The 27,389-nt window shown below is 40.8% G+C and overlaps 1 protein-coding gene and 1 long non-coding RNA gene across 10 annotated transcripts; one reads left to right on the forward strand and one right to left on the reverse strand.

Annotated features, from left to right (window-relative positions):
• Nucleotides 1-2,353: 2,353 nt before the first annotated feature.
• LOC110509560 (alpha-2,8-sialyltransferase 8E) lies at nucleotides 2,354-25,886 on the reverse strand. Of its 9 annotated transcripts, XM_036967548.2 has the most exons (10): nucleotides 25,035-25,776; nucleotides 19,547-19,657; nucleotides 18,490-18,597; nucleotides 18,050-18,145; nucleotides 7,838-7,930; nucleotides 6,489-6,575; nucleotides 6,040-6,184; nucleotides 5,753-5,865; nucleotides 5,484-5,576; nucleotides 2,358-5,000 (listed from the first exon to the last, which is right to left on the reverse strand). In XM_036967548.2, exons 1-10 carry the CDS (start codon nucleotides 25,178-25,180, stop codon nucleotides 4,538-4,540), a joined length of 1,455 nt encoding a protein of 484 aa, XP_036823443.2. In that variant the 5' UTR covers nucleotides 25,181-25,776; the 3' UTR covers nucleotides 2,358-4,537. The 9 variants fall into 9 exon arrangements, 8 of the variants coding, with proteins under 8 accessions (XP_021446179.2, XP_036823447.2, XP_021446180.2 ...); XR_016493454.1 differs by lacking the exon at nucleotides 18,050-18,145 and having other exon boundaries at nucleotides 2,354-5,000; nucleotides 5,484-5,628; XM_021590504.3 differs by lacking the exon at nucleotides 18,050-18,145 and having other exon boundaries at nucleotides 2,354-5,000; nucleotides 25,035-25,805.
• On the forward strand, nucleotides 18,087-19,303 carry LOC118945279 (uncharacterized). Its single transcript, XR_005040394.2, has 2 exons — nucleotides 18,087-18,163; nucleotides 18,452-19,303. It is a non-coding gene; the product is annotated as an uncharacterized LOC118945279 (long non-coding RNA).
• Nucleotides 25,887-27,389: the final 1,503 nt, after the last annotated feature.

The following is a 27,389-nucleotide window of genomic DNA, read 5'->3' on the forward strand; positions in this document are numbered from 1 at the left end:
CCTATATCTCTAACCGATGTCTTCATTTTTTCTGTTCTTTCTCTTGATAACCATGCTGACTTCTCAGAATATTCATGAGGTCAATCACCAATACACTGCTCTCTTTATAGACCAAGTCACCTCATTAAATAAGCATGAGAACATCATTCAGCGGAAATTGAATTTGGACTTAATTAGAACAAGTGAAAACAGAGAAAGCTTTGTGATAAAACGGTACTGCAAGGGGAGAGATACAGTGATTTAAGTTTACTTGGTTAAGATTCAGACATGTTGATTGTGTTGAATCAATTCTGAGGGAACACTGCTGTGACTCCTGCTGCCTGCACTTTTGTGTGTTTTGGGCAGAGATTTACCGTTGAAGACTATACAGAGCTTTATACATTGTGTAGCCTATATCGGACATGTGTGGAAAAACTCAAATACACACATTCAAATATGCTTTCTTGCTGCACAATAAGTGTTTTTGACACATGTTTTAGGCCTACCAGGTACATTTGAACATCCATTAGTGGTTCTGACGGTTCAGCGGTTTCAGCATGGTTAAAAGTTTCTGACTAACGCCCAGATGCTAGGCCTGTGAAATGCATTAGGCCTATACAGTGCCTTCAGAAAGTATTCAAACCCCTTGACTTTTGTCACAAAGTGGTATTAAAAATGGATTTAATTTGTTTGTCTACACAAAATACTTTGTAATGTGAAAGAAACATTTCTACATTTGTAAACATTTTAAAATAAAAAAATACACTAATATATCTTTCACAGCCCTTAGTCAATATATTTTATAATCCCCTGGCAGTGATTACAGCTTGAGTCTTTCTGGATACTTTATGGGTAATTCTCTAAGAGCTTTCCATAGCTGGATTGTGCAACATTTGCCAATTGTTCTTTTTCAAAATTCTTCAAGCTCCGTCAAATTGGTTGTTGATCATTGCTGGACAACCCTTTTCAGGTCTTCCCATTAGATTTTCAAGCAGATTTAGTCAAAACTGTATCTCAGTTTTGGAGGCCACTCACTGTCTTATTGGTAAACAAGTCCAGTGTAGATTTGACTTTGTGTTTAAGGTTATTGTCCTGTTGAAAGGGGAATTCATCTCCCAGTGTCTGGTGTAAATCCGACTGAACCAGGTTTTCCTCTAGGATTTTGCCTGTGCTTAGCTCCATTCTGTTTATTTTTTATCCTGAAAAACTCCCCAGTCCTTAACGATTACAACCATACCCATGACATGATGCAGCCACCACTACCCTTGAAAAATCACATTTAAAAACTATTTTTATGCAACTTGTTTTATATGACTTAAGATTTTTTTTACTCCTCAACTTATTTAGGCTTACCATAACAAAAGGGTTGAAAACTTACTGACTCAAGACATTTCAGCTTTCATTTTTTTATTAATTTGTAAACATTTTGAAAAACATTCCACTTTGAAAATATGGGATATTGTGTGTAGGCCAGTGAAAAAGTTAAGGAGTATGAATACCTTCTGAAGGCACATGGTGGTGCGCTCTGAGTTAAACGCCATAGTCTGCCTTGATACCTCATTCATGGTGTGTAGGTACAGGGTCTATCACATCACCTATGTGTTTAATTGATTTATCTGTGTTATGTATCCAAAATTACTTTATATATTGGCATGGTCTTTCTCAGATTTCACTGCCATGACAGGTGAATATGGGTGCACTACTATTTCACCTATACAAGCTATGGTATCTGGTGACTCAGTGGGATTTGACCATGGTGTAAAGGGGCTCCAGAGCAGCAGTAGCAGCCTTGCTTAAGTGATTCAGTGAGCGGATAGGACACTGATACTGCCGTCTGTTTAATTATTGAGGCGCTGACAGTAGCTTTGCTTAAGGAGCTAATTGGAGCAGACAAACCAGAGGCCAGCTGACCTGAAACGAGACAGTAAATTTGTCAAGTGGTTGTGGTCTATCCATCAGGAGCACATATAGGGTTGTGGTCGTTAGTCACCAAACGGAAGAAGACTGACTGTCATTTTCCGTTTCTGTTGCAAAACATTTTGAAATGCTTTCTGTTGCGTCCCCTAATGAACATGGCCCGATTTACTCATTAACTGCAGACAAAATACTTGACTTCAGATGACAAGATTGAATTCGCTGTCATTCATTGGGAAATATTGCATTTTCCTGTCATGTTCAATTCCACTCACTTGAAAAAGTATCCAAATACTGTAATGTATTCAATTCCATGCAGTGCTATTCTGAGTTTCTCACTTGCAGTGATTGGTGGGTATAGTTTGGACTAAAATGATTGGTTGTTGTATGCCTGACCCAGATCCACATTTCTTCGTAGATCAGACATCTGTATATAGAAAGTAAATGATCAGGACAAGCAGAAAATCCAAACATGTTTATTTACAAACACAATATAAAGAATGACCCAGAATGTAGGGTTCATATCACTGTTCAAACTGTAATAATTCCATCCAAGCTCTAATAATTCCATCCTTTCATTTTCGGACTGATTATTCTACCTAGTTATTTTTTACTCTATAAAATTATGATATTTTGTGATTCTGAGACTCAAACTTGAAATTATTTAATGTGCTCATACGGATAACTTATTTTGTGCATTGTGTATTTTACACACGATCTCTGTGACTTTGAATTACAAGTCAAACAAACAATCTTCCAAAGACTTTAGGAGTGATCATGGAAGATCATGGGAATTTGGGGCGTTACAAAAATCAAAAGGCATTGCACAGCATGTACAGAAGAATGACCCTATGTTTCCAGTTCAGTAATGTTCCTCCACTCTGTCACCGTTAAACACAACAAATACTAATAGAAACAAACATACAGCATTACAAGGCTGAGATCCATGATGCTTTCAAGGTTACAACTTTGTCACATTGCAAAAAGGGAAATGACACGATCCAGTGATAATAATGATAACAAAAATCATATAATTTCAAAAGGGAGCGATATTAGTCATTCCTTTCCATCATCTGTAAAAAAGTGCCTCTGTCGGTCAGTTCTCTTTTAAAATGCATTCAAGGTTGATATAAGGTTTCAGGTAGCCTAGCGGTAAGAGAATTGGGCCAGTAACCGAAAGGTTGTTCTGCCCTTGAGCAAGGCAGTTAACCCCCCACAACAACAGCTCCCTGGGTGCCCAATGTGGCCGCCCCCTGCACCTCTCCGATTCAGAAGGGTTGGGTTAAAAGCGAAAGTCAAGTTTCGATTGGGCCTTGTGTGCAATTGATGAGAAATGTAATATCATTTGAATTAAACTAATCTCTCCCAATGATCTGTGAGCTTTAGCAGAAGCTGATCGTTGTAAACGTGTTGGTTGCAGGCACACACAAAACAGAGAATATAGTAGAATCATGCACAGCATCACATGAGTATGGAAATAGCATTATATCTTACAGGAATTATATTATATTTAGTCATTAAACAGCAGAAGTGAACCTCATCTTGTTATGGTTATTATGGTGAGTCAGCAAACATTAAGAACAAGAGTTTGTTTGATGCGAACGTCCATTAGATAAGCAATTCAGGGGTGAATTGCATATCTGAGAGAGGATTTGTACATTTATATTGTAAGGCAGCATGGTTTTAAGACATGGATGACAGAGAGAAATCAGATTGGTCAACAGTGCCCAGGAACTTGGGCCAGGGTGTTTTTCTGACTATGTGGCCTACTATGATGGTGGTGATTATAAAATATTAATCATCTCACCTTTGTTCAAAAACAGCAAGCAAATAAAACACAACCATTTCACATCAGAAATATCCAAGGATATCTTCCAGTGTTTGGCTAGTTAGTTGTACGGAAGAAAGGGGACCTATAAAAAAGGTCCTCTCAGGTCAGGAGTGTTAACAGTGTTTTATAATAAATATTTACCATATAAAACAGTTGAATGAAGCTGGACAACTGAAGGTTAAACAGTTGGACCTTTGAACATTTATTTTGGATTCCCTCAACGTCAATAGTGTTCAGGGTTTTTACACAGACATAAATAAAAGCTGCCACACCTACAGACTGTCTGAGAAAGAGAGCATGGGGGGGGGGGGGGGGGGGGTCATAACACAGGAAGCGGCAAAGAGAAAGTACAGGAGGAGGTGAGGGACACACAGAGTGGCCTTATTTCAGTGTAAATAGTTGTGCATAACGTTAGGTTCAAACCTCTGTACAGCAGTACCACCGAGCCACTAAGATTGCACAGAAACGACATCACTAGGAAAGATCACTTCACAATAGAACAAGCAACCTACAGAATCTGAGATACCAGTGGCCATTGAAGTTGCTTATTCAGCAAGAGAGTAAGAAACACATCAAGAGAAATTATAGTGTTGGCATAAAAGCAAGAAACCTTCAACACATGGAGCTAGTGTAAAAAGCACAAATATATACGGTGTGAGCTCAAAAGGCCATCTCTCGTCAACTGTAAGAAAACACCATTGTATCTAAATTAATATATGCAAATTGATGATAAATTAAGAACCGAGACAAAAACAGGAGTAAATGGTCACTTCCCATGATGCATTACAGTGTGGGCGTGGCTCCGGTGCACGATCATGTGCAAGGTCCTGAGTGTACATTGAGGATACCTCGCGTGTGCATGTGCATGAAGTTAAAGATCTCATGGGGCATGGCGTGGAACCCGGGGCGGGGCTTGACGTTGTCATAGTAATGGTGCGTGATGAAAATGCCCGAGGGGTTCATGGGAAACGCCCAGAAGCCATAGAGGTGGACCTCCTCGCACAGTTCCATGGCGGCAGTGACTAGCATCAGGCCGCTGCTGAGGCGTTTGGCACGGACACCCTGGACAGTCCAGAAGCGCTGGACATTGAGCAGGTACTGGGGGTGGAAGAAGAACACACCCCTCTGGGAGTCAAAGTCGTCCAACATGTACTTGACCCGGAAGGAGACATCAGTGTTACGCGTGTTGTAGAAGGCGGGTAGGACCACTGACGAGTTCTCGTAGTTCTGAAGAACCTCGTAAAATGGTCGCCGCCACTTCTCTAGCTTCTGGAATCTGGTGTTGGAGGAGAGGAGAGGAGAGGAGAGGAGAGGAGAGGAGAGGAGAGGAGAGGAGAGGAGAGGAGAGGAGAGGAGAGGAGAGGAGAGGGATTAGAGTGTGTATAAAGAGGGAGGAGGTGTATGTGTGTTTTGTGTGTGCGTTGGTGTCTGCATGTGTGTGCTTGTGTGTGTGTGTGTGTGTGTGTGTGTGTATGTGTGTGTGTGTGTGTGTGTGTTTGCAAGGAGCAGACGTGCTGCAGCTCTGTGCCAGAACATTACATTTCACTAAGTGCAATGCACACCCATTGTAACTGCTGCCGTTAATGGATTTCAGGTCTAGATTGTGTGTGTGTGTGCGTGCCTGGGCCCAGATGTCAATTCAATGTCTATTCCACATTGGTTCAACGTAATTTCATTGAAATGATGTGGAAACAAAGTTGATTCAACCAGTGTGTGCCCAATGGGAATACACTTTTTTGTTGACATAGCCTTACAGTACCTCTCCGTTATAATACTTGGATTAATCGTCACCAGATCCGTTTTGGCGCCTACATCAGCTGAGTACTTCTCGTTGATGGGTGGTATGTTGCATCTTTGAAGGAAGGATAATTATTTACATTATCCAATGCAGATTCTGAGAAGGTCTGAGCAGAGTGAAAGTAATTAAATGGTGTATCTTACCATTTGATATCTGCAGTCAAAAATAAATCAGCCCAAGCGTGATGCTTGGGAATATTTGTAGCACTACAGAATAAAGATGATGTTTACCTAAACACGAAATCTGCGGAGTCAATATTCTTCCCACATTTGCTGTTCTTGATGATTCCTCCGTTTCCAACAACTGCACATTTCTTAAACTGAGACTTGGAGTATGGCATGTCCTTTCAATGAAACAGAACCAGTGTCAAACAGAAATATGGGGTACAGTTTATAACCAGAGAAAGTGGAGTTCCATCACCTTAGGGTACGAGGTAGGGTACATAGCATAGGACACATGGATGACAGGTAGTCAAACAGGATGATATACTGTATATTGTTATAATTGGAACACTCACGTCAGGAAACATCTTGAAGACCTCAGTACTGATGGGCAGGATGCCACTGGTGTCCACCTCATACCTCAGCTTGGTGCCTGCTGGAGTGTTCCTCTTGGTTGTGAACAGGAAGGAGGGTGCATTACAACACCGCGACAGAGACATCCTATTGGAGAGAACAATAGAAGGGAAGAGTTACTATCAGACCCAAAAAAACTGTAGTAGAACAAGGGTGTCGCTCCTCTGAACAGGCTCATGCTAATAGACTGGTGGCATTCCAAGTCTTCTGTTTTGCGTTCACGCTCTGCAGATGATCAGATATCACAATGCCTAAAGAAGTGTTTAAGGTCTTGTGAACCACAATAATATGATATAGCAATCTTTTGAGATGTACAGCGTGACTGCAAGAAAGGTGACCTGAAACACCATCTCTGTGATGTGTTAAAGTTAAAGGTCAATTAGAAGCTCACTTGAAGTTGTTGGTCTCCACCATGTTTTGCTGCCACTTGCACACCTGCAGGTTCCTCCATCTCTCAAACAGCTCCGACGTCTTCACCCTGGCAAATGGGCAGGGAAACCCCACATAAAACCGAGACAAACAATTTGAGTCAAGTGATCCATGTATGTTTAAGAATAAGCCCTATACCCTATGTTCCTATACTACATATACTGCAGATCAGAGGGATACATTTAAAAAAAATCCCTGCTGTAGATGGTCTCACGATGAGGGGGTTGAAAACTGCACAGGTAGATGTCATTTTAAAATATTTAAAAACATGGGGAGGGGGCTGCATGGAGCTACAAAAACCACAGAGATGATACTGCAGCACTCTGCTCTGTAATATGAATATTAAACACGCGCTGAGTTGTAACATGAGAATGGCACTTCAAGCTGTGGCAATGGATTTAGCATTGTGCCCAGGCACTCCCTCTGATTGACGCCTTGCGCCCGCCGTCTTGAGGAGAAGATGGCGATGGCCAGAAATAGAAGGGCTCTAAATAGCTCCCCTCGAACTGACATTCCCCCTCGATGATTGGGAAATGTGATTTGCTCGGGTAGGGAAAGCACTACCAGGGCTGGCAGTAGTGTAAGGAGAGTCAGTCACTGCACTGTAACTGCTGGCAGAGCCAAGGAGTTGTTGTCTGTCTGTCGCGCTGTCTGCTGCCTGACCTGGCACACTGTCCCTCATCAAGCACCTCTTACAGGTGTGATAAATAGCTCAAACATCCTCAAGAACATGTACTAGAAGCCTGTGCCAGAGTCTGTTCTAGTGGTAGCACTGTACATCCCCCTGGCAAAATAGGTTCAAGGCCTGTCTCGCCTACTTTCTCATCTATCTTTGCCCTTGTCTGTTTCTCCCACTATAGCTTCCTACTGCTGTATTATAAAATCATTATTTAAATGTTTGTTGATAGGACAAGGGATGGGCCTGAATGTTGGAACTGAGTACACAGACTTAGCTTCCTCCTATATCTAATATTGACATTTCAAAGAGAGAACACAAACCAGCAAGGCACATAGGCCCTTGAGGATCAAAGTTGCCCATCACTGCATTTGTACACTCTTTGAAAAAAGGGTTCCAAAAGGGTTCCAAAAGGGTTCTTCAGCTGTCCCCACAGGAGAACCCTTTGAAGAACCTTTTTGGGTTCCATGTAGAACCCTCTGTGGAAAGGGTTTTACATGGAACCCAAAAGGGTTCTACCCGGAGCCAAATATATTTCTTCTAAGGGTTCTCCTGTGGGGACAGCCAAAGAACCCTTTTAGGTTCTAGATAGAACCTTTTTTTTCTAAGAGTGTAACACAGGCGATTACACTCACATGGTCAGGACTTTGACATCCATAATCTCCTGCCTGAGCTCTTTGCATGCAGTGGAGTTGTAGTCATAGGATCCATCGTATGAGTCCAGATACCTGGAGGGATAGTCACAGTCAGCGTCACGCTGCACTGATCTGATCTACATAATAATCAACAATAACAAGGAAGAGGCTGGTACACAAAACACATAGCAAAGTGGGGTTGGGGAAAGATGTTATACATTGTGGGACACTTTTAACTTTATTCCAATACAATTATGGCTTTACTTTAAAATACATTATGAATATTAATCTTTAACGTGAAGACATTGTTATGGAATGAGTGGCAGGTGTGATATCATTCCTATGGATCCACAATATGTATCCTGACACTTTTAAGTCACCAGCTACCATAATTTCTCTGTTTTGTTTTCAGATTTTCTTGTTGCTGATAACATTCATTATGTATTTTGACTTGACATGGGAACTTTGACTTCACATGGGGAACAACAATTAACATGGACATTCAAAAAATTGTGTTTGCAAAACAACAAAAATAGCATGAAATACATAGTGAGAAAGGGGAAGGGGGAGGTAGAAATCTTGTGGTAAATTGTGAGAAAACATGACTAAATCCTGATGGCAGGGGCACCTAGACTGCATAACCTTTATCATGGATAAGGTTTGTCTCTGTTGTATGGCATGTACAGTATGCTGGATAGAGTGAACTGCACAGCTGCACAGTATGATGCCAATGGAGAATATGGGGAGTAACTGCGGCCTTCTCACTGCATAAGGCAGACTCAGTATACTTACCCAGGGGGCAAAACTGGTATTTTATGTGATTATAGTCTGGTTGGGTAACACTTTACTGTAGGTGTCCTTATGTATGCATTCATAAGCTGTCATAAGTAGTTTTCAATAGTTATGAGTCACAGCATAAAACCGGTAGTACAATAATGGGTGTTTTACATGAATGTTCAACCTGTAGTCCTATACTCTAATGTCAAATCAAATCAAATGGTATTAGTCACTTGAGACCTTACAGTGAAATGCTTACTTACGAGCCCCTAACCAACATACAGTTTAAATAAAATTAAAATAAAAATACGGATAAGAAATAAAAGTAACAAGTAATTAAACAGCATGTCAACTGTTAATAACAACTGCTATTATACAGTCTTGGTGACAACTTATGTCATATGCCTGCTACATTAGAGTCAACATACCAGATGTTTTAAAAGGGTGTGATGTAATTTACCAAACTCTGTGTCACATTATTACATAGAATTGAATGATGGGCGTCATAACCATGCCCTTATAGAGTGTGCACAGACACCTTAAGTAAAGTTCCATTAATTTGAGATGTTAAAAAAACAGTTATGAATGTGCTTATACCACAGGATGAGTTGAGAGTTTCATAAAAGTTTACAATTTAAATTATCTCCAAGAAACATGGGCAAATGAGAGCACAGATGTACTAAAAAATGACATATTATAATAGTATAATGAAATGAAATGGAAGCAAACATAATTTTACAATAAAATCAACGTTGCTGTGGAAAAATGGGACAGATGGGAAAAAAACAAGATGTGCAGGCTACAGTAATAAGGACAGCAGCTATATTACAAAAAAAAAATGCTAGCTAGCTAGCTAGCTAGTCAGTCAGGTAACTAGGAACAGGGTTGGAGAGCCCTGCTCTACACAGTCAAAACAATGTGTATTCATACCCTTAGTGGCACGACATGAGCAAAAGAGGCCTCACTGTGCTGCCCGCCCCCATCAATGCATAGCTAGCTAGAGCTAGAGGTACTAAACGTAGCTAGCTAGTTGGGGAATCCTGAATTATAAATCTTACTTTGCAGCACATCACACAATACATTCTCTTTCACATGTACATTAGTTTAGAGGCAATTACTTTTTAATCTTAAAGAAATTCTCCGGTACTTTTGTATACTTTTTAGCCAGTAGTTCACGAGCCAAAAATGGTCCCTGAAAATTACGTACTTCGTCACATATGTGCAGATATGTGCACCACGTCATTTCTCTCTCTCTCGCTCTGCTGTGTATGCATCTTGCTAGTAGGCATTCAAATGGTGAGGGGCTGAAGCTCATTGGCTAGAACTCAAATTGCTACGGGGCTGGCCCACGTGGAGGAAAATGTAGTGAAAACGGCACAGCACAACTTCCAGAACAACATTTGCTTTCAAACTAGGAATTTTGTGGCTAATAGAGGGAAGACAAAAATTCTGCTCATAGATTATGGATGTATGAACTACACATTCACACATCTAGCACAAAGCAGGAGGTTTAAAAAATACCTTGTTGTCGCAAAGTTCCGGAGCATGTTTTTAATATATGTTGTTTAACTCAATCTAACTAGCAAACGTTATCCATGTTCTTTGCTATTGGTTTGTGAGCTGATGTTCTCGCTTCTGTGTTGTTATGTTGGTAAGTCCCACCCTTCTTCTTCTTCCGATTTCAGCTACATGATTCACTGACACAAGAGACCGCAATAACTTTCCATTGGATCCGCAAACTTGTGTCGACGAATCATATCGCTGAAATCAGAAGAAGGGTGGGCGTTAACATAACCTAACGTAGCAGGCGTAAAAGAAACATAAGATGGGAGAAGAGATCTTGGCTCATCATGTGGAAAACTTAGCTAACTAGCTAGCTACAGCTAATAACATAGATAAAAACAACATTAGTTAGCTTGAGTTAAATAACATGTATTAAGATGAAAAGTTTATTCCATTTAAAATGTACAGCGCCTTCAGAAAGTATTCAAACCCCTTGACTTATTCCACATTTTGTTGTTACAGCCTGAATCCAAAATGGATCTCACCCATCTACACACAATACCACACAATGACAAGCAAAACTTTTTAGAAATGTAAATGTATTGAAAATAGTATACAGAAATATGTCATTTATAACTATTTAAACCCCTGAGTCAATACTTTGTAGAAGCACCTTTGACAGCGATTACAGCTGTGAGTCTTTCTGGGTAAGTCTCTAAGAGATTTCCACTCCTGAATTGTGCAACATTTGACTATTGTTATTTTCAAAATTCGTCAAACTCTGTCAAATTGGTTGTTGATAATGGCTTGACAACCATTTTCAGGTCTTGCCATAGATTTTCAAATGGATTTAACTTCTTGAGTGTACCCATTTGAAACTGCCTATTTCTCAGGCCCAGAAACTAGAATATGCATATAATTGTCAGATTGGGATAGAAAACACTCTAAATTTTCCAAAACTGTCAAAATATTGTCTGTGAGTATAACAGAACCTATATCGCAGGTGAAAACCTGAGGAAAATCAAACCAGGAAGTGCTGTTTTTTCTGAAAGCTCTCTGTTCCATTGGATGCCTTGCCTCCATTTAAAGGAATATCAACCAGATTATTTTCCTATGGCTTCCTCAAGGTTTCAACAGTCTTTAGACATAGTTTCAGGCTTTTATTTTGAAAAAATGAGCGAGAAAGTTAACATCGTGTCAGTGGATAGCTGGGTGTTCGCAGAGTTTTGCTTGCGCAACAGAGTGGGGCAACCATTGTCTCTCCGTCTCCTATTGAAAAAGTGACAGTCCCGGTTGATATATTATTGATTATATATTTTAAAAACAACCTGAGGATTGATCATAAAAAACGTTTGACCATGTTTCTGTGGACATTACGCATACTATATTTGGAATTTTCGTCTGCGATGTCGTGACCGCTCGAGCCTGTGGATTTCTGAACATAACGCGCCAAACAAATGGAGGTATTTTGGATATAAAAATAATCTTTATGGAACAAAAGTAACATTTATTGTGTAACTGGGAGTCTCGTGAGTGCAAACATCCGAAGATCATCAAAGGTAAGCAATTTAATCTATTGCTTTTCTGACTTTCGTGACCAATCTACTTGGCTGCTAGTATTTGTAATATTTTGTCTACTGAGAGATGTTCTTACACAAATGCTTGTTATGCTTTCGCCAAAAAGGTGTATTGAAATCTGACACACCAGGTGGATTAACAACAAGCTAAGCTGTGTTATGCTATATTGCACTTGTGATTTCATGAAAATTCAATATTTTTAGTAATTTAATTTGAATTTGGCGCGCTGCAATTCAGCGGGTGTTGATGAAAATGATCCCGCTAAAGGGATGGGTGCGTCAAGTTTTAAGTCAAAACTGTAACTCATCCATTAAGGAACATTCACTGTCTTCTTGGTGAGCAAGTCCAGTGTAGATTTGGCCTTGTGTTTTAGGTTATCATTGTCCTGCTGAAAAATGAATTAATCTCCCAGTGTCTTTTGGAAAGCAGACTAGACCAGGTTTTTCTCTAGGATGTTGCCTGTTGGATGTGATAGAATAATACTATATCTATCTGAAACTTGTTCACTGAGGATAACTGATGCTATTTATATGTACAGTACCAGTCAAAAGTTTGGACACACCTACTCATTCCAGGGTTTTTCTTTATTTTTAATATTTTCTACATTGTAGAATAATAGTGAAGACATCGAAACTATGAAATAACACATATGGAATCACGTAGTAACCCACAAATAAAACGTTTTTTTTTTTTATTCCTCAAAGTAGCCACCTTTTGCCTTGATGACAGCTTTGATTTAATGTCATTTTGTTCCCCTTGTCCAGACACTGTCCTTGTTTTGTTTCATGTCTGTTTCTTCTCTCCCTGTACTTGCTTCTCATCTCCCAGCGTCTGTCCTCACAAAATGCAGACACCAATATTGGAAGGGAGTTTTTTTGTTTTTTGTTGGGGTTGGTGACATCGAGTCCGGGTGCCCCTGCCGAAGGAACCGAGGGTGCCTCAGCTGGCTCATCGGGCTTCCATGCCTTAGCTGGCTCGAGAGGTTTTCTTGCCTCGGTTGGCTTGGCAGGCTCCTCAGCCGGCTCGACGGGCTCCCACTCCTCAGCCGGCTCATCAGGCTCCCATCCCACGTCGTGCCTCAGGCGGCTCGTTAGGCTCCCACGCCTCAGCTGGCTCGTCAGGCTCCCACACGTCAGCCGGCTCGTTAGGCTTCCACTCCTCAGCCGGCTCGTCAGGCTTCCACGCCTCGGCCGGCTCGTCCGGCTCCCACGCCTCCCATTACTTGCTTCTCGTCTCCCAGAGTCTGTCCTCACACTGTCATTGTTACCGTAGCCTGCACATTTTACTTTTCTCACAGCTGTCACAAATCCTGTTGTGCCGCAGCAACGTTGATTTTGTTGTAAAATTATTTTTGCCTCCATTTCATTTCAATATTTATTTATTTTTGCCAAGTTGTTGGCATTATAATGTGTGCTTTTTGAAATAAAAAAAAACATCTGTGCTCCCATTTGCCCATGTTTCTTGGAGATCCTTTGAATGGTAATGCTTTATGATACTCTCAACTCATCGTGTGGTATAAGCACATTCATAACTGTTTTATAACACCTCAAATTAATGTCACTTTACTTAAGGTGTCTGTGCACACTCTATAAGAGCATATGACATGGTTATGAAGCCCATCATTCCATTCAATGTAATAATGTGACACAGAGGTTGGTAAATTATATAGCATCCTGTTATAACATCTGGTATGTAGACTCTAATGTAACATATAACAACATATGACATAAGTTGTCTTGCAGACAGTGTAATATTGACTAGCGCATATGACCACAGGACAAAAAGTCATTTTTAACACACATTATAACTGGGTTTATAACGTCTCATGCCTTGACTCATAAATATTTAAAACTACTTATGACAGCTTATGACAAATTGTATAATGTGATATGTACAGGGCCTTGCGAAAGTATTCGGCCCCCTTGAACTTTGCGACCTTTTGCCACATTTCAGGCTTCAAACATAAAGATATAAAACTGTATTTTTTTGTGAAGAATCAACAACAAGTGGGACACAATCATGAAGTGGAACAACATTTATTGGATATTTCAAACTTTTTTAACAAATCAAAAACTGAAAAATTGGGCGTGCAAAATTATTCAGCCCCGTTAAGTTAATACTTTGTAGCGCCACCTTTTGCTGCGATTACAGCTGTAAGTCGCTTGGGGTATGTCTCTATCAGTTTTGCACATCGAGAGACTGAATTTTTTTCCCATTCCTCCTTGCAAAACAGCTTGAGCTCAGTGAGGTTCGATGGAGAGCATTTGTGAACAGCAGTTTTCAGTTCTTACCACAGATTCTCGATTGGATTCAGGTCTGGACTTTGACTTGGCCATTCTAACACCTGGATATGTTTATTTTTGAACCATTCCATTGTAGATTTTGCTTTATGTTTTGGATCATTGTCTTGTTGGAAGACAAATCTCCGTCCCAGTCTCAGGTCTTTTGCAGACTCCATCAGGTTTTCTTCCAGAATGGTCCTGTATTTGGCTCCATCCATCTTCCCATCAATTTTAACCATCTTCCCTGTCCCTGCTGAAGAAAAGCAGGCCCAAACCATGATGCTGCCACCACCATGTTTGACAGTGGGGATGGTGTGTTCAGGGTGATGAGCTGTGTTGCTTTTACGCCAAGCTGTGTTTTGCATTGTTGCCAAAAAGTTCAATTTTGGTTTCATCTGACCAGAGCACCTTCTTCCACATGTTTGGTGTGTCTCCCAGGTGGCTTGTGGCAAACTTTAAATGACACTTTTTATGGATATCTTTAAGAAATGGCTTTCTTCTTGCCACTCTTCCATAAAGGCCAGATTTGTGCAATATACGACTGATTGTTGTCCTATGGACAGAGTCTCCCACCTCACCTGTAGATCTCTGCAGTTCATCCAGAGTGATCATGGGCCTCTTGGCTGCATCTCTGATCAGTCTTCTCCTTGTATGAGCTGAAAGTTTAGAGTGACGGCCAGGTCTTGGTAGATTTGCAGTGGTCTGATACTCCTTCCATTTCAATATTATCGCTTGCACAGTGCTCCTTGGGATGTTTAAAGCTTGGGAAATCTTTTTGTATCCAAATCCGGCTTTAAACTTCTTCACAACAGTATCTCGGACCTGCCTGGTGTGTTCCTTGTTCTTCATGATGCTCTCTGCGCTTTTAACGGACCTCTGAGACTATCACAGTGCAGGTGCATTTATACGGAGACTTGATTACACACAGGTGGATTGTATTTATCATCATTAGTTATTTTGGTCAACATTGGATCATTCAGAGATCCTCACTGAACTTCTGGAGAGAGTTTGCTGCACTGAAAGTAAAGGGGCTGAATAATTTTGCACGCCCAATTTTTCAGTTTTTGATTTGTTAAAAAAGTTTGAAATATCCAATAAATGTCGTTCCACTTCATGATTGTGTCCCACTTGTTGTTGATTCTTCACAAAAAAATACAGTTTTATATCTTTATGTTTGAAGCCTGAAATGTGGCAAAAGGTCGCAAAGTTCAAGGGGGCCGAATACTTTCGCAAGGCACTGTATCTGTTATAAAGGCTTTATGAATGCATGCATAAGGAAGCCTACAGTAAAGTGTTACCTCATGTTGTATACTGGTTGTATAAGGCAGCTTTAGCAACCATGTAAGCCTCTTTATCTGGATATAATTATAATAATCTGATTATCTGACATCTTTCCCATGACGTCTTGGTCTTGTCACAAAAAATATGTCTTATCCTGTTATAAGACGTATTCTCAACCAGTTTACAACCAGAATATAACTTCATTTAGACTTCATGTGCCACATTTTGCTTGCTGGTTTGCCTGAGTTCATCAGTCCCTGTCTGGAATAACCATAAATGTCTCCCTTATCTGCAGATCTCTTTGCATGTAGAAATTTAACTAAGGAAGATCACATGAAAATATGTTGGTCCTACATTTGTATTTATTACCTTATCTGGTATGACATGCACACACATACATACAGACATACATGCGCAATCATACACATAAGCATAATGTACATACTGTACACAGTCATCACTCTCACTCAGATTCAAACTATTCGATAAGATTTTACAGCTCATTGAATGATTCTAATTTGATAAAATCCGGATTGGACAAATACAACCTTTACATGCTTGCGAGGCTAGGAAATCTTCTTAACAAGAGGTTTCAGACAAGGAAATAAATAAATAAACCAATAAAGAAACATTATACAGGAAAATGGTGACATAAAACAAAAACAAAAAATCAACAACAACATTAGATTGATATGGTGGTAGTGATTGTGTAATATTTGAGACAAACACAATGACATCTGAAGGGAAGGAAACTTAAGGAAGGTGAGAACATGGTGAACATTTTAGCATGACAGAAAGGATTTTTGACAAACATTTTGCATCTTCTCCTCCCTTTTGAGAGCATAATCGGCACCAGAATCTAACCCAAATCTTTTCCTCCCTCTCAGGCCAGGCAGAGAGCCACACAGAGGAGTCAAATTTCCCACTAGGCGTATTTAAATAGGCTTGTAATGGTAAATGCTATTGATCCATGTACCAGCTTTGGAAAAGCCTGCCCTATCTGGCGCCTGAGCAGGAGGATTCTTGCCTGAGGACCACAGCCAACTGCATAGCCTCAGAGGCACCAGGAAAGAAGGAGAGCTAAAAGCTCCCAATGCCTGATACCTATTGAGAAGGTGCTTTCTATTTGGAAAATATTTAAAAGTAGATACCAAATAGGTGATGTTGAGTCCTACTCTCTACTGGATGGATAAAGAGTGGCTGCCCAGCGGGCAAAACTGGTTCCATTGGCTAAACATCTTTTTAGCAACCATAAAATATATCTTAATCTGATTGTAATCTAGCTATACGACAAGATAACAACCCCAAAATGTATTTCCAATCACGTGTTGATGTCGTCTTTATCTGGTTGTAATCTGGTTATATGAAGTCCCCTCTTACTATACCAGAAAGCCAGTTTACAACCAAAAAAATCAAGTTATTATGACGTCAGGTGTCAAATTTTGTCTGCTGGGTGAGGTGTTGCTCTGTTGAATCCAAGATGACGGCCTTCACAATGTGCCACGCCAGTGAGTGAATTTGTAGGATAAATGCTATCTCAGTGAGATAGGATGAGGTGGAGAATGTTGGTGAAAAGGGGGAATAACGTTCTAAGCATGATTGATGTGGCTGTTAAAGTAAAATGAGGTGAGGTAAAACACAAAAAGACAACATGGACGACATGACAGAAAAGTGCATTTGAACGAGATGGTGGGATAAAAATCAAAATGAGTAAGGAACAATGAAACTGGTTGTCTACATCCCCCTGATGATGCGGTGTATTTTGGATTGGCTTGTTATCAAGTAAATACTTAAAAGGTCTAGAGCAGCATGTTTCTTGTCCATTATCATTTAAAAATTAGCTTCTTAGCTTATTTTGGTTTACCTCTAATGATGAACCCCTAATAAGCACTGTAGCCTAGATAGAGAAGAAAGAGGATGACTCTGAATGTCGTCTTAGACCGCCCATGCCACACTGGCTTTCTGCTATCCATGAGGGATGGCCTGATGGAAGAGTGCCTATTAATAACCAGCGGGTTATCACGCCTACTGACTTTAGGTCCTCAGCCCACTGAAGCCAAAGACCTACTGGGAAAGGGTCACGGGGTGGCAGGGGGTGGGAAGGGATGAGACAACATGCAAGAGCAATCTGCAGTGCAACCACCACTGCAAATATAGGAGAGTTTGATCCTTTCAGACCAATGAAAAAGAAAGAGTTGGAAAGAGTCTTGGGTTTCTGTAAAAGTACTTAAAACGCCTTCAGACCGGCCTACCTTTGAGAGCGTTTTTTTTTCTTCTTAATATCGGCTAGGCAGGGTGTGACTATTACGGAGATCTGTGAATCTGGCTGAAAATTCTGACGGAAACATCTGTCAACATGCAGACAGGAAATAATCCAGGTAGGTCGCAGAGAGATACAATGCAGATGTGAGAAGAGGAGATAGGGGAGCAGAGATATGTGTCCACTATGTATATGACATACACTCAGAGCTGTGCAGAATGCATGAACACACAGGTTGAGAGTGAAAGGCATTTGAGAAATGGGTGCTGGATGAGACACAGCGGTACAAGGAGAAGCCAGTACATCAACAGGAGAACCGTGGTCCAACCAGGTTCTCGGGGGGGGGGGGGTTAGGGTTCGAGGGTCACAAGGTGGCAGGGGGTGGAAGGGATGAGACAACATGCAAGAGCAATCTGCAGTGCAACCACCACTGAAAATATATGAGAGTTTGATCCTTTCAGACCAATGAAAAAGAAAGAGGCATTCTTGGGTTTCTGTAAAAGTACTTAAAACGCCTTCAGACCGGCCTACCTTTGAGAGCGTTTTTTTTTCTTCTTAATATCGGCTAGGCAGGGTGTGACTATTACGGAGATCTGTGAATCTGGCTGAAAATTCTGACGGAAACATCTGTCAACATGCAGACAGGTAAGTTAGAGTTAAACGTCAGTGTGAGTGGGTCCTGTGTCATCATCACCCCTGCAAACATCTCAACTAGGATTCCTCAGAAATGCAAAACAAGCAGAAGCAAAATAGTTATGTGTGTGTTGCTGACTTCATCTCTTTACTAGTTAGTTAGCACAGCAGTTTGTTGGTTATACTGGTTATGCATTGCGAGTGGAGGCTTCTAAGGCCCAGGCCACACATGCAGGGGGCTGGGTTATCAGCAGGAAATCTCAAGTTCTCTCTCTCTCTATCTCTCTTTTTTTCTCACAGGGGTGTTGTACAGTCAGTCAATCACATTGGAAATGTACCTTTTCTTCCCATTCCTGGCAGGCTTCAGAGATCCATCATCCAAGAAATTTACAGGACCGGTCCAATTTCCTGTCTCGTCTCCTTTGAGTCGGCTAAACTGTTGCGCACTAGTAAGAAAATTAGGCAGTTTATTTGGGATTTATTGTGCTTTAATTACCTGAGAACTAACAGTCAGTCAGTCAGTCAAACACACACACACACACACACACACACACACTTTTATACACAATGCACAAACACACACAGAGACACACCACAGCATACAGAGGGATCAGCATTTGGCTTTAGTAAACCAAATCAAACTAAGCCAAACATAGTTAGAATGAACCTAGATAATAACACAATGGTTGATAACAAATCTAGAGCATAAAACGGACAATGAAACTCAGTTACACATTTGTCATAAATAAAACACCCGTAAAAAAAATCTAAATTAGTTGGGGATAAAAAAGAAGAGGGGGCAAATAAATAATGGACAAATGTGCCTTGCATGTCAAATATTCAATCTTACTAAAGAATGATGATAGGCTACATTGAGAGCGAGAACAATTAAACAAGCAAAAACAGCAGCTAAAAATCTGAAGGGGACAAATAAGTTCAAGCTCAGACACAGCTGAATGACGAAGTGTATATGGGTCTGGCAATCTGGTGTGGTTGGCACAGATACCTCAAATCTGAGAATGGCATGCAAAGCAGACACACACTTCTATCTCTGCTGCAGAGCAGTGGGACAGAAAACACTTGGTTTGAAAACAGTGTGTAAATATGCTACGTCTGTTTATGAGATGAAATAAAGATGCTTCACTTAATCCATTCATTGTGGTCAAACAGGTCAAATCTCAGTTGTTGTCTCACTAAAACCCCTAATCATTCACCATTTTAGGGGGTTTTGCCCAATATGCAGCACATCTTAGTTCGGTAGATTAGCCTATAGGGTATTATTGCACATTACGCTCATGCACAATCTAAAAACCACAACACATTCTTTAAATCAGAACCAAATGATTATGGTTAACGGGTTACATAGAGAACAGACAAACTGAGAGGATACTTAACGGTTTACAGACAATAGCAGCATATAGGCCACCGTTGAGAGGTGCATAGCACCTGTACCCTCCCAGGCCATGACGCTGTCCCCTACTGGATGGGACAGATCTCATCTCCTCCCTGAGTAACATGAGTGAATTGAACAGGTTTTGTCAAAATTGCATGAGGCAAATCCAAATATCCCAACCAAATATCCAAACCTGTAAGAAATTAAAATGATTTAATTCAAAGATGGATTCTGCATAAAAGGGACATGTTTGATTTCAATCATCATATTTGAACCCTAAAAAAACATATGAATCGAAATAAACCTATTTGAGCATTCCTTTCCATTGTGCAAATAATCTTATGACTTTGTTCCATTAAATCATTGTGGACAGCAAAGCGTATCACTACAGTGTACTGGAAAATAATCTTGCACATAAATCCTCTCCATAAGCACATTATGTGATGAAACGAACACTACTTTGGGCCTCATGTCAATACTGTGCGCCCATTTGGCTTCTCAGAGAACCACTTAAAAATCTCAATGACACTCTGCCCCTGGCTGTTGCGGTCAGGATGGAGTGTGCTAAAACAGGACATGGATTTAGGCTTCTGGATCTGCTACATGATGCTCCTAAAGAAACCAGTGGGTGCAGCCACCACACACCTGCACACCATCCAACTATCTAGAGGAGTGCCCTGTCTCAAAAAAGGTGATACTTTCTTTTCCCAACAAAGAAACTGCTGATGTGGTCTCTAAAAATACTGAACCTGACCTATCTGATCCACCATATTATCCAAATTAATATTACTGATGTCACATGGCACAGTGTTGATATGGCTGATGTCACTCTGCAGACTATTTATAGGCATTAAAGAGCTACTGTTCTGTTACTGTTGAGTTGATCAATAAGTCAATATTGCTTCCTGTCAATTTTGTTTAGCGTGTATTATCAGCCTGTCAATTTCAATACTATCATGTTATGCGGAAACAAGTCTTTGACCTTCCATTCAATTCTACACCACAATTCCAAACAACATAAATCAGCTAATTAGAAAAGGACCCAAATAGATTGAGTTAGCAGCAATCCATGATGCACTCTAAGTCTGGAGTAGAAGACAACGTAGCTATTTCTGCAAGGGCAGAGTTATGGTTGTGAGAGTAGAACATGAATAATATCCTAATAGGATGTCCATTACTCACACAGGATAATCATTTGTACTGGTGAAGGTTTCTTAAGCGCTTACTCAACGGAGATTCAACTATCAACGTGCCCAGGTCCATTATCTACGAAGACATTTGTCACAGTCCTCCCGGTATTTTCTCCTCTAAGGGAAGGTCGGCAGGCAATCAACATACTAATAGCTAAGCTTTGTTTTAGAATAATCTGCTACGGAGGCTATGGTTCCAATTATATAATTGAAACAAGAATCTGGAATGCTCAACTAAACAGTCATTTTTTTAAAGATCTGGGTGCAGTTTTGGAGTTTTAGTTCAACTAAATAATAACCAAGGGTTCAACCCAAAAATGAAAAATTGTGCCCTCCCCAAAAAAACATACAGATGGATCTAGTCAAGCTAGTTGTTATCTCTGAGTGGATTTCTAACATCATCTCCATGACTGTTTGATGCCACTTGTAGCCTACCCAGCCTGCTGCGGGTATTTTTAGGCATCGCCCTCTCCGAGTCAAGTGGAGATGAGAGAAGATCATGTGCACTGCTGCAAAGTGGGTCACCGTACTATTTAATAAGCCCTTCTTCCTCTCTACCCTGTGATTTCACAGCTTTGCGATCTCTACCCTGGCATAGAGCTTTAGGGGGTGTTTGCTAATGTCACTGCAGCCAGGCTGTGCTATATGATACACGCTGTGGAAAATGAGAAATTGATCACGTGCCAGAATGCTAAAAGCACTACACCACTCCAAAGCACATGTGCCTTATGTCTTTTAACAGACATGTGCACTCTCTGAATAGTGACCCTGAATTATCTTGAAGGTCTAACATAATCTGGACCTTCTTTGGAAAATGGTGACATCATCAGACAACTGTGTACCCAAATCATTGAGGGTAAAACAAAGTCTGCAAAACAGAAAATATCAAAATGGCAGTCCACGACCCAATTCTGTCTACAGCTGCAAAAAAAATCTAAAACAATCTTGGACTAGTGGAGGACTAAAGTGCATGTTATGCTGGTTATTCTCAGATAGTGCTCTCAACAACTGGCATTATTGCATTGTAGTTTAAGTGTCTTCTGTAGTACAGTCTCTTCCAGACCCACAGAATCTGGTCATTTGCAGAGATAGTTTACTGAGATCCTTTGGGGCATAAGAGAATCTCATGAGATTGAGACCCATGTCCTTAGGCAGTGTTTGACTGGGCTACGTTTTGGTAGCATAGGTCGGGAGGGGTTGGACCGTTGGTCCCATTCACAACTTTAGCTTGTTGTCATGGTTTCAGCATGTGGGGGGGAAGAGGGGAAGAATATCTCACAGTGACATCATTTTTAAGACACTCACTCTCTCCATCATGCTCTCTCTCTCGTTCTCTCACACAAACTATCATTCTCTCGCTCTCTTTCTCCTGAGGTGTGCAGATACTGTGTAGCAAAATGGCTGCCGTTGTTGCACACTGGCTGGCTCAGTAGCTTCGTTGTGACTGTAGCCCGTTCCCCTCTTTCCCAGTCAGAGTGCTAGAAGTGCGGGGCAGGATAGATAGATGTATTGCTGGGGCTGGATTCATGCCATCTCAGCCATAACATATTCAATAGTGGATGCCATGAATCCACAGGATTTCATCAGAGTAGCCCAAGCGGTGGAGGAGACACACATGTGAGGGGGAATTGGGCGGGGGGGGGGGGGGGGGGGGGGGGGGGGGGGCGCTACAAAAGGTGGCGCTACAAAGTATTAACTTAAGGGGGCTGAATAATTTTGCACGCCCAATTTTTCAGTTTTTGATTTGTTAAAAAAGTTTGAAATATCCAATAAATGTCGTTCCACTCCCACTTGTTGTTGATTCTTCACAAAAAAATACAGTTTAATATCTTTATGTTTGAAGCCTGAAATGTGGCAAAAGGTCGCAAAGTTCAAGGGGGCCGAATACTTTCGCAAGGCACTGTATGTTTGCTGTAAGGCAAAGCTATAATGAACTCTTTTATTTTGGGGGGATGTTAAGATAGGTCTATCTTAAGATAAAACATATATATATCAGGTTCTCAGTATCTGCTCGTCTCACAATGAAAAACATCCCAGCAGATGATAATGCAGAAGTCAAAGCCTTACAGTGATTAATAATAGCATGTATCACTATGGGTGCTATTAGCAACAACAGATTGCATGAGAAAAGGTAGAGTCCCTATTAATAGAGATATTACTGTTGCAGAGGTGTTACGAAACATCTTAGGAATGCATTATGCTGAAACAGCAGCATGACCGTGTGTGCATTGAAGCCCACAGTGTATAGTAGCTAAATTACTATCGAATCAGACAATAACCCCTTCGACATTAACATGAAGAATTATCAATATTAAGTGAAAAATACTGAACAATGAACTGCATCAATAGATTTGAGTTGTTTTTAAAACTGTAATATCAGCAGATAGGATATCAGTAGATATCCAAGCCTTATTTATGTAAGATGTATGATCTGTAGATAAGACTGAAACTGATAATCTAATAAACACTTTAAAAAGAAGGAGGTACACTACCATAATCAGCTGGGGCTCTGTATGTAGCATGAATGTGATGCTTCACCTCATGAGAATAGTTTATATATGCCGCTGGAAAAATGGAAGACTAATTTGCTATTTTTCAGGCTTACCCCCCACCCCTCCCCCTCCCATGCAGCAATTACTCCAACCACTACTCCCATATTTACACTGAATTACAATGATGACAGTATTAATACAGTTAGAACAATAACAGAGCCATTTAATTCACAACATTTTAAAATGTCAGGCCGTCCCTTACATTTCAACATTATGCTATTGATAATAATTGAGTCTTCAGATGAATGGCAATTTATTTGATTTGGGCCTATAGCCTATTTGTGGAAGATATATACAGTGCCTTCAGAAAGTATTCAGACCCCTTGATTTTTTTCAGCATTTTGTTACGTTAAATATAAATGTATTAAATACATTTTTTCCTCAACAATCTGCACACAATACCCCATAATGACAAAGTGAAAACAGGTTGATTGAATTTTTTAATATTTTTTTTATATTTACATAAGTATTCAGACCCTTTGCAATGAGACTCAAAGTTGAGCTCAGGTACATCCTGTTTCTATTTATCATCCTTGAGATGTTTCTACAACGTGATTGGAGTCCACCTGTGGTCAATTCAATTGATTGGACATGATTTGGAAAGGCCCACCTGTCTATATATGGTCCCACTGTTGACAGTGCATGTCAGAGCAAAAAGGAATTGCATGTCAGGTCAAAGGAATTGTCCGTAGAGCTCCGAGACAGGATTGTGTCGAGGCACAGATCTGGGGAAGGGTACCAACACATTTCTGCAGTATTGAAGGTCCCCAAGAACACAGTGGCCTCCATCGTTTTTCAAATGGAAGACGTTTGGAACCACCAAGACTCTTCCTAGAGCTGGCCTCCCGGCCAAACTGAGCAATCGGGGGAGAAGGGCCTTGGTCAGGGAGGTAACCCGATGGTCACTCTGACAGAGCTCTAGAGCTCCTCTGTGGAGATGGGAGAACCTTCCAGAGGGACAACATTCTCTACAGCACTCCACCAATCAGGCATTTATGGTGAAACCAAGATTGAACTATTTGGCCTGAATGGCAAGCGTCACATCTGGAGGAAATCTGGCACCATCCGTACGGTGAAGCACGGTGGTGGCAGCATCATGCTGTGGGGATGTTTTTAGCAGCAAGGACTGAGAGACTAGTCAGGATTGAGGGAAAGATGAATGGAGCGAAGTACAGAGAGATCCTTGATGAAAACCTGCTCCAGAGCGCTCAGGACCTCAGACTGGGGCGAGGGTTCGCCTTCAAACAGGACAACAACTCTAAGCACACAGCCAAGACAATGCAGGAGTGGCTTCAGGACAAGTCTCTGAATGTCCTTGAGTGGCCCAGCCAGAGCCCGGACATGATCGAACATCTTTGGAGAGACCTGAAAAGAGCTGTGCAGCATCGCTCTCCATCCAACCTGACCAAGCTTGAGAGGATCTGTAGAGAAGAATGGGAGAAACTCCCCAAATACAGGTGTGCCAAGCTTGTAGTGTCATACCCAAGAAAGCTCAATGCTGTAATTGCTGTCAAAGGTGCTTCAACAAAGTACTTAGTAAAGGGTCTGAATACTTATGTAAACTGTGATATTTAAGTGTATTAAATATTTTATTTGTAATAATTTAGTAAAACAGTCTTAAAACCAATGTTTTGCGTTGTCATTATGGCGTATTGTGTGTGGATGTATGAGGGGGAAAACACTATTTAATACATTTTAGAATAGGGGTCTGAAGACTTTCCGAAGGCATTGTACTTAACATCGCTTACCTTTTAATGTAGTTTTTTCCATAGAGAATCTGTTGTAAAAGTGTAACCAGTCCAAATGCGCAAATGAATATAAAACAAAGCGACCTATTGCCGAGTAAATCTCTACCCGACGTAGGGTCGGCGTATCCCATTCTCCGGCGCAGCATCCACTGGTGCCAAAAACCACAGAATTATCCTTCTCTCGCCGCACCATTCAGAATCAATCACACAGGTTTACCGTGAAAGCATTCGAGAAGACAATTGTCCAAATGTATTTACGGTATTTTTACAAATCTACTTCGCTGCGGCCACAGCACAAATCTCATTGGTCTTGGTCGAGAAGCATTGCCTCCTTATAAATAGAAAGCATGGAAATAGGCTACAACTCCGGACGGACCGTGATTTGATTATTAATTGTATAATAAAAATCTTCTACCTTCTGGTATTTTGCAAGGCTGATGATGGTACAGAAAACATTAAATGTTTCTTCAAAAATGCCTGACATCTGTTTGTGATCATGCGTTACTGTCTCGACTGGGTGGTGCGCTCGATCTTAGGGCTCCACAGACAGTGGCAGGCAATGCAGATATTCTAGTCTCATTTAACAGTGTTCCATAAGCGGTCTGGATAGGCTAGCTCATAAAAAGAACACGACTGTCATTCGTAAATCGTCAAACGAATGGTGTAGTCTACGAAATCTCTCTTTTCTCAGGGCAAACATAATGGCATTAATTGTGACGCACAGTTTGGTGATAATAACAGCTTCTTCTTTCTATTACAGCAGACTGGTCTATAGATGCTGATGCTCTCTCTCTCTCTCCCTCTCTCTCTCTCTCTCTCTCTCTCTCTCTCTATCTGTGCCTCTCTCTTCTCTATCTCTCTCTATATACCGTATATCTTCTATAAATCTCTAGCTTCTCTATCACTCATATCTTCTCTCTCCCTGTTGGGTTCATCTCTGGTCAGCCAAAACCAAGGTCAATGTGCCTTCTTCTAAGGATAAGATAGACACCTCTAGACCGGTTTAATTGTCTGCCCACAGTGCCCAGTAAACACCTTTGTCGTATAGTCCAACACATAGGCCTATTTGCCTTACAATGGGAAAATCAGAAATTTGACAAATAATGAAATTCAAATTTCCATAGGTCTATATTTTATTACACAAACATAAACCATTTCAAAAGCTTATAGAATACCAAATAAAGTGGAGTAAATAGCCTCCTTAAATGTCAAAAAAGCATCCTGTAAAAAACAGTATCCACGCTCATGATTTTGTTGCTTAGGCTAGAGCATGTTTAAGGTTGTAGGTGTTGTTGTTTGGGGGTGAAATCATTTTCACTCTTCTCAACACTGTGTGTGGGCCCATTTCATACAAATGTCAAACCACAAGGCATAGGACTACATGTATTTCCTCTTGCCCACTAAGATGTTTAAAATGAATAGGCCTATTCGTAAATATCCATGATGATTATTCTTAGTTAGCTGTTCAGGGACAATTTGGAAGGATAAGTCTACCAGGCTATAGGGAAGGAACAATGTGTGGCGGTTTTTATCTCAATATCAAATGTATGTTTATTGGTCGGATACACAGTTTAGCAGGTGTTACTGCAGGTGTAGCAAAATGCTTATAGTACTAGTGTCACACCCTGATCTGTTTCATCTGTCTTTGTGATTGTCTCCACCCCCCTCCAGGTGTCGCCCATCTTCCCCATTATCCCCTGTGTATTTTTACCTGTAATTCTCTGTTTGTCTGTTGCCAGTTTGTCTTGTTTGTCAAGTCAACCAGCGTTTGTTTCTCAGCTCCTGCTTTTTCCCAGTCTCGCTTTTCGCGCCCTCCTGGTTTTGACTCTTGCCTGTCCTGACTCCGAGCCCGCCTGCCTGACCCTGCTTACCCTGACCCTGAGCCTGCCTGCCATCCAGTACCATTGCCTCACCTCTGGTTACTGAACCCTGCCTGCCTTGACCTGTCCATTGCTTGCCCCTATTGGATTATTAAACTATTGTTTATTCGACGAGGTCTGCATCTGGGTTTTACCTTCATACCTGATAACTAGCTCCTAACAATGCAGTAAGATGTCAGACAAGTACACAAAAAAAGAAAAGAAAACAAGAAATCAAGAACGGCGGGTCAAATCTGATTAACAACACAAATAGCACTGTAGCAGTAATCAAAATGCAGTCTATACTGTACATATGCACACCGGAATAATTTACACAAGATATACTAAGAATGATATGTTTAGATGTAGATATAATACAGTGAGCTATGTCAAGAATCCAGTAAATCAAATCAAATCAAATCAAATTTTATTTGTCACATACACATGGTTAGCAGATGTTAATGCGAGTGTAGCGAAATGCTTGTGCTTCTAGTTC

Source organism: Oncorhynchus mykiss, chromosome 29 (genome assembly GCF_057628025.1).
Source record: "Oncorhynchus mykiss isolate SJ-2025 chromosome 29, ASM5762802v1, whole genome shotgun sequence".
Taxonomy (NCBI): domain Eukaryota; kingdom Metazoa; phylum Chordata; class Actinopteri; order Salmoniformes; family Salmonidae; genus Oncorhynchus; species Oncorhynchus mykiss.

What these genes read in the sequence shown, in the direction of transcription:
- LOC110509560 (XM_036967548.2), bottom strand. Translation starts at nt 25,180, where the DNA reads ATGCTGCGCCGGAGAATGGGATACGCCGACCCTACGTCGGGTAGAGAT. An exon ending in TCTTCAAGATGTTTCCTGAC is followed by an intron (nt 5,866 to 6,039) that starts GTGAGTGTTCCA and finishes TTTCATTGAAAG; the next exon opens with GACATGCCATACTCCAAGTC. An exon ending in CCAAGTATTATAACGGAGAG is followed by an intron (nt 5,001 to 5,483) that starts GTACTGTAAGGC and finishes CTCCAACACCAG; the next exon opens with ATTCCAGAAGCTAGAGAAGT.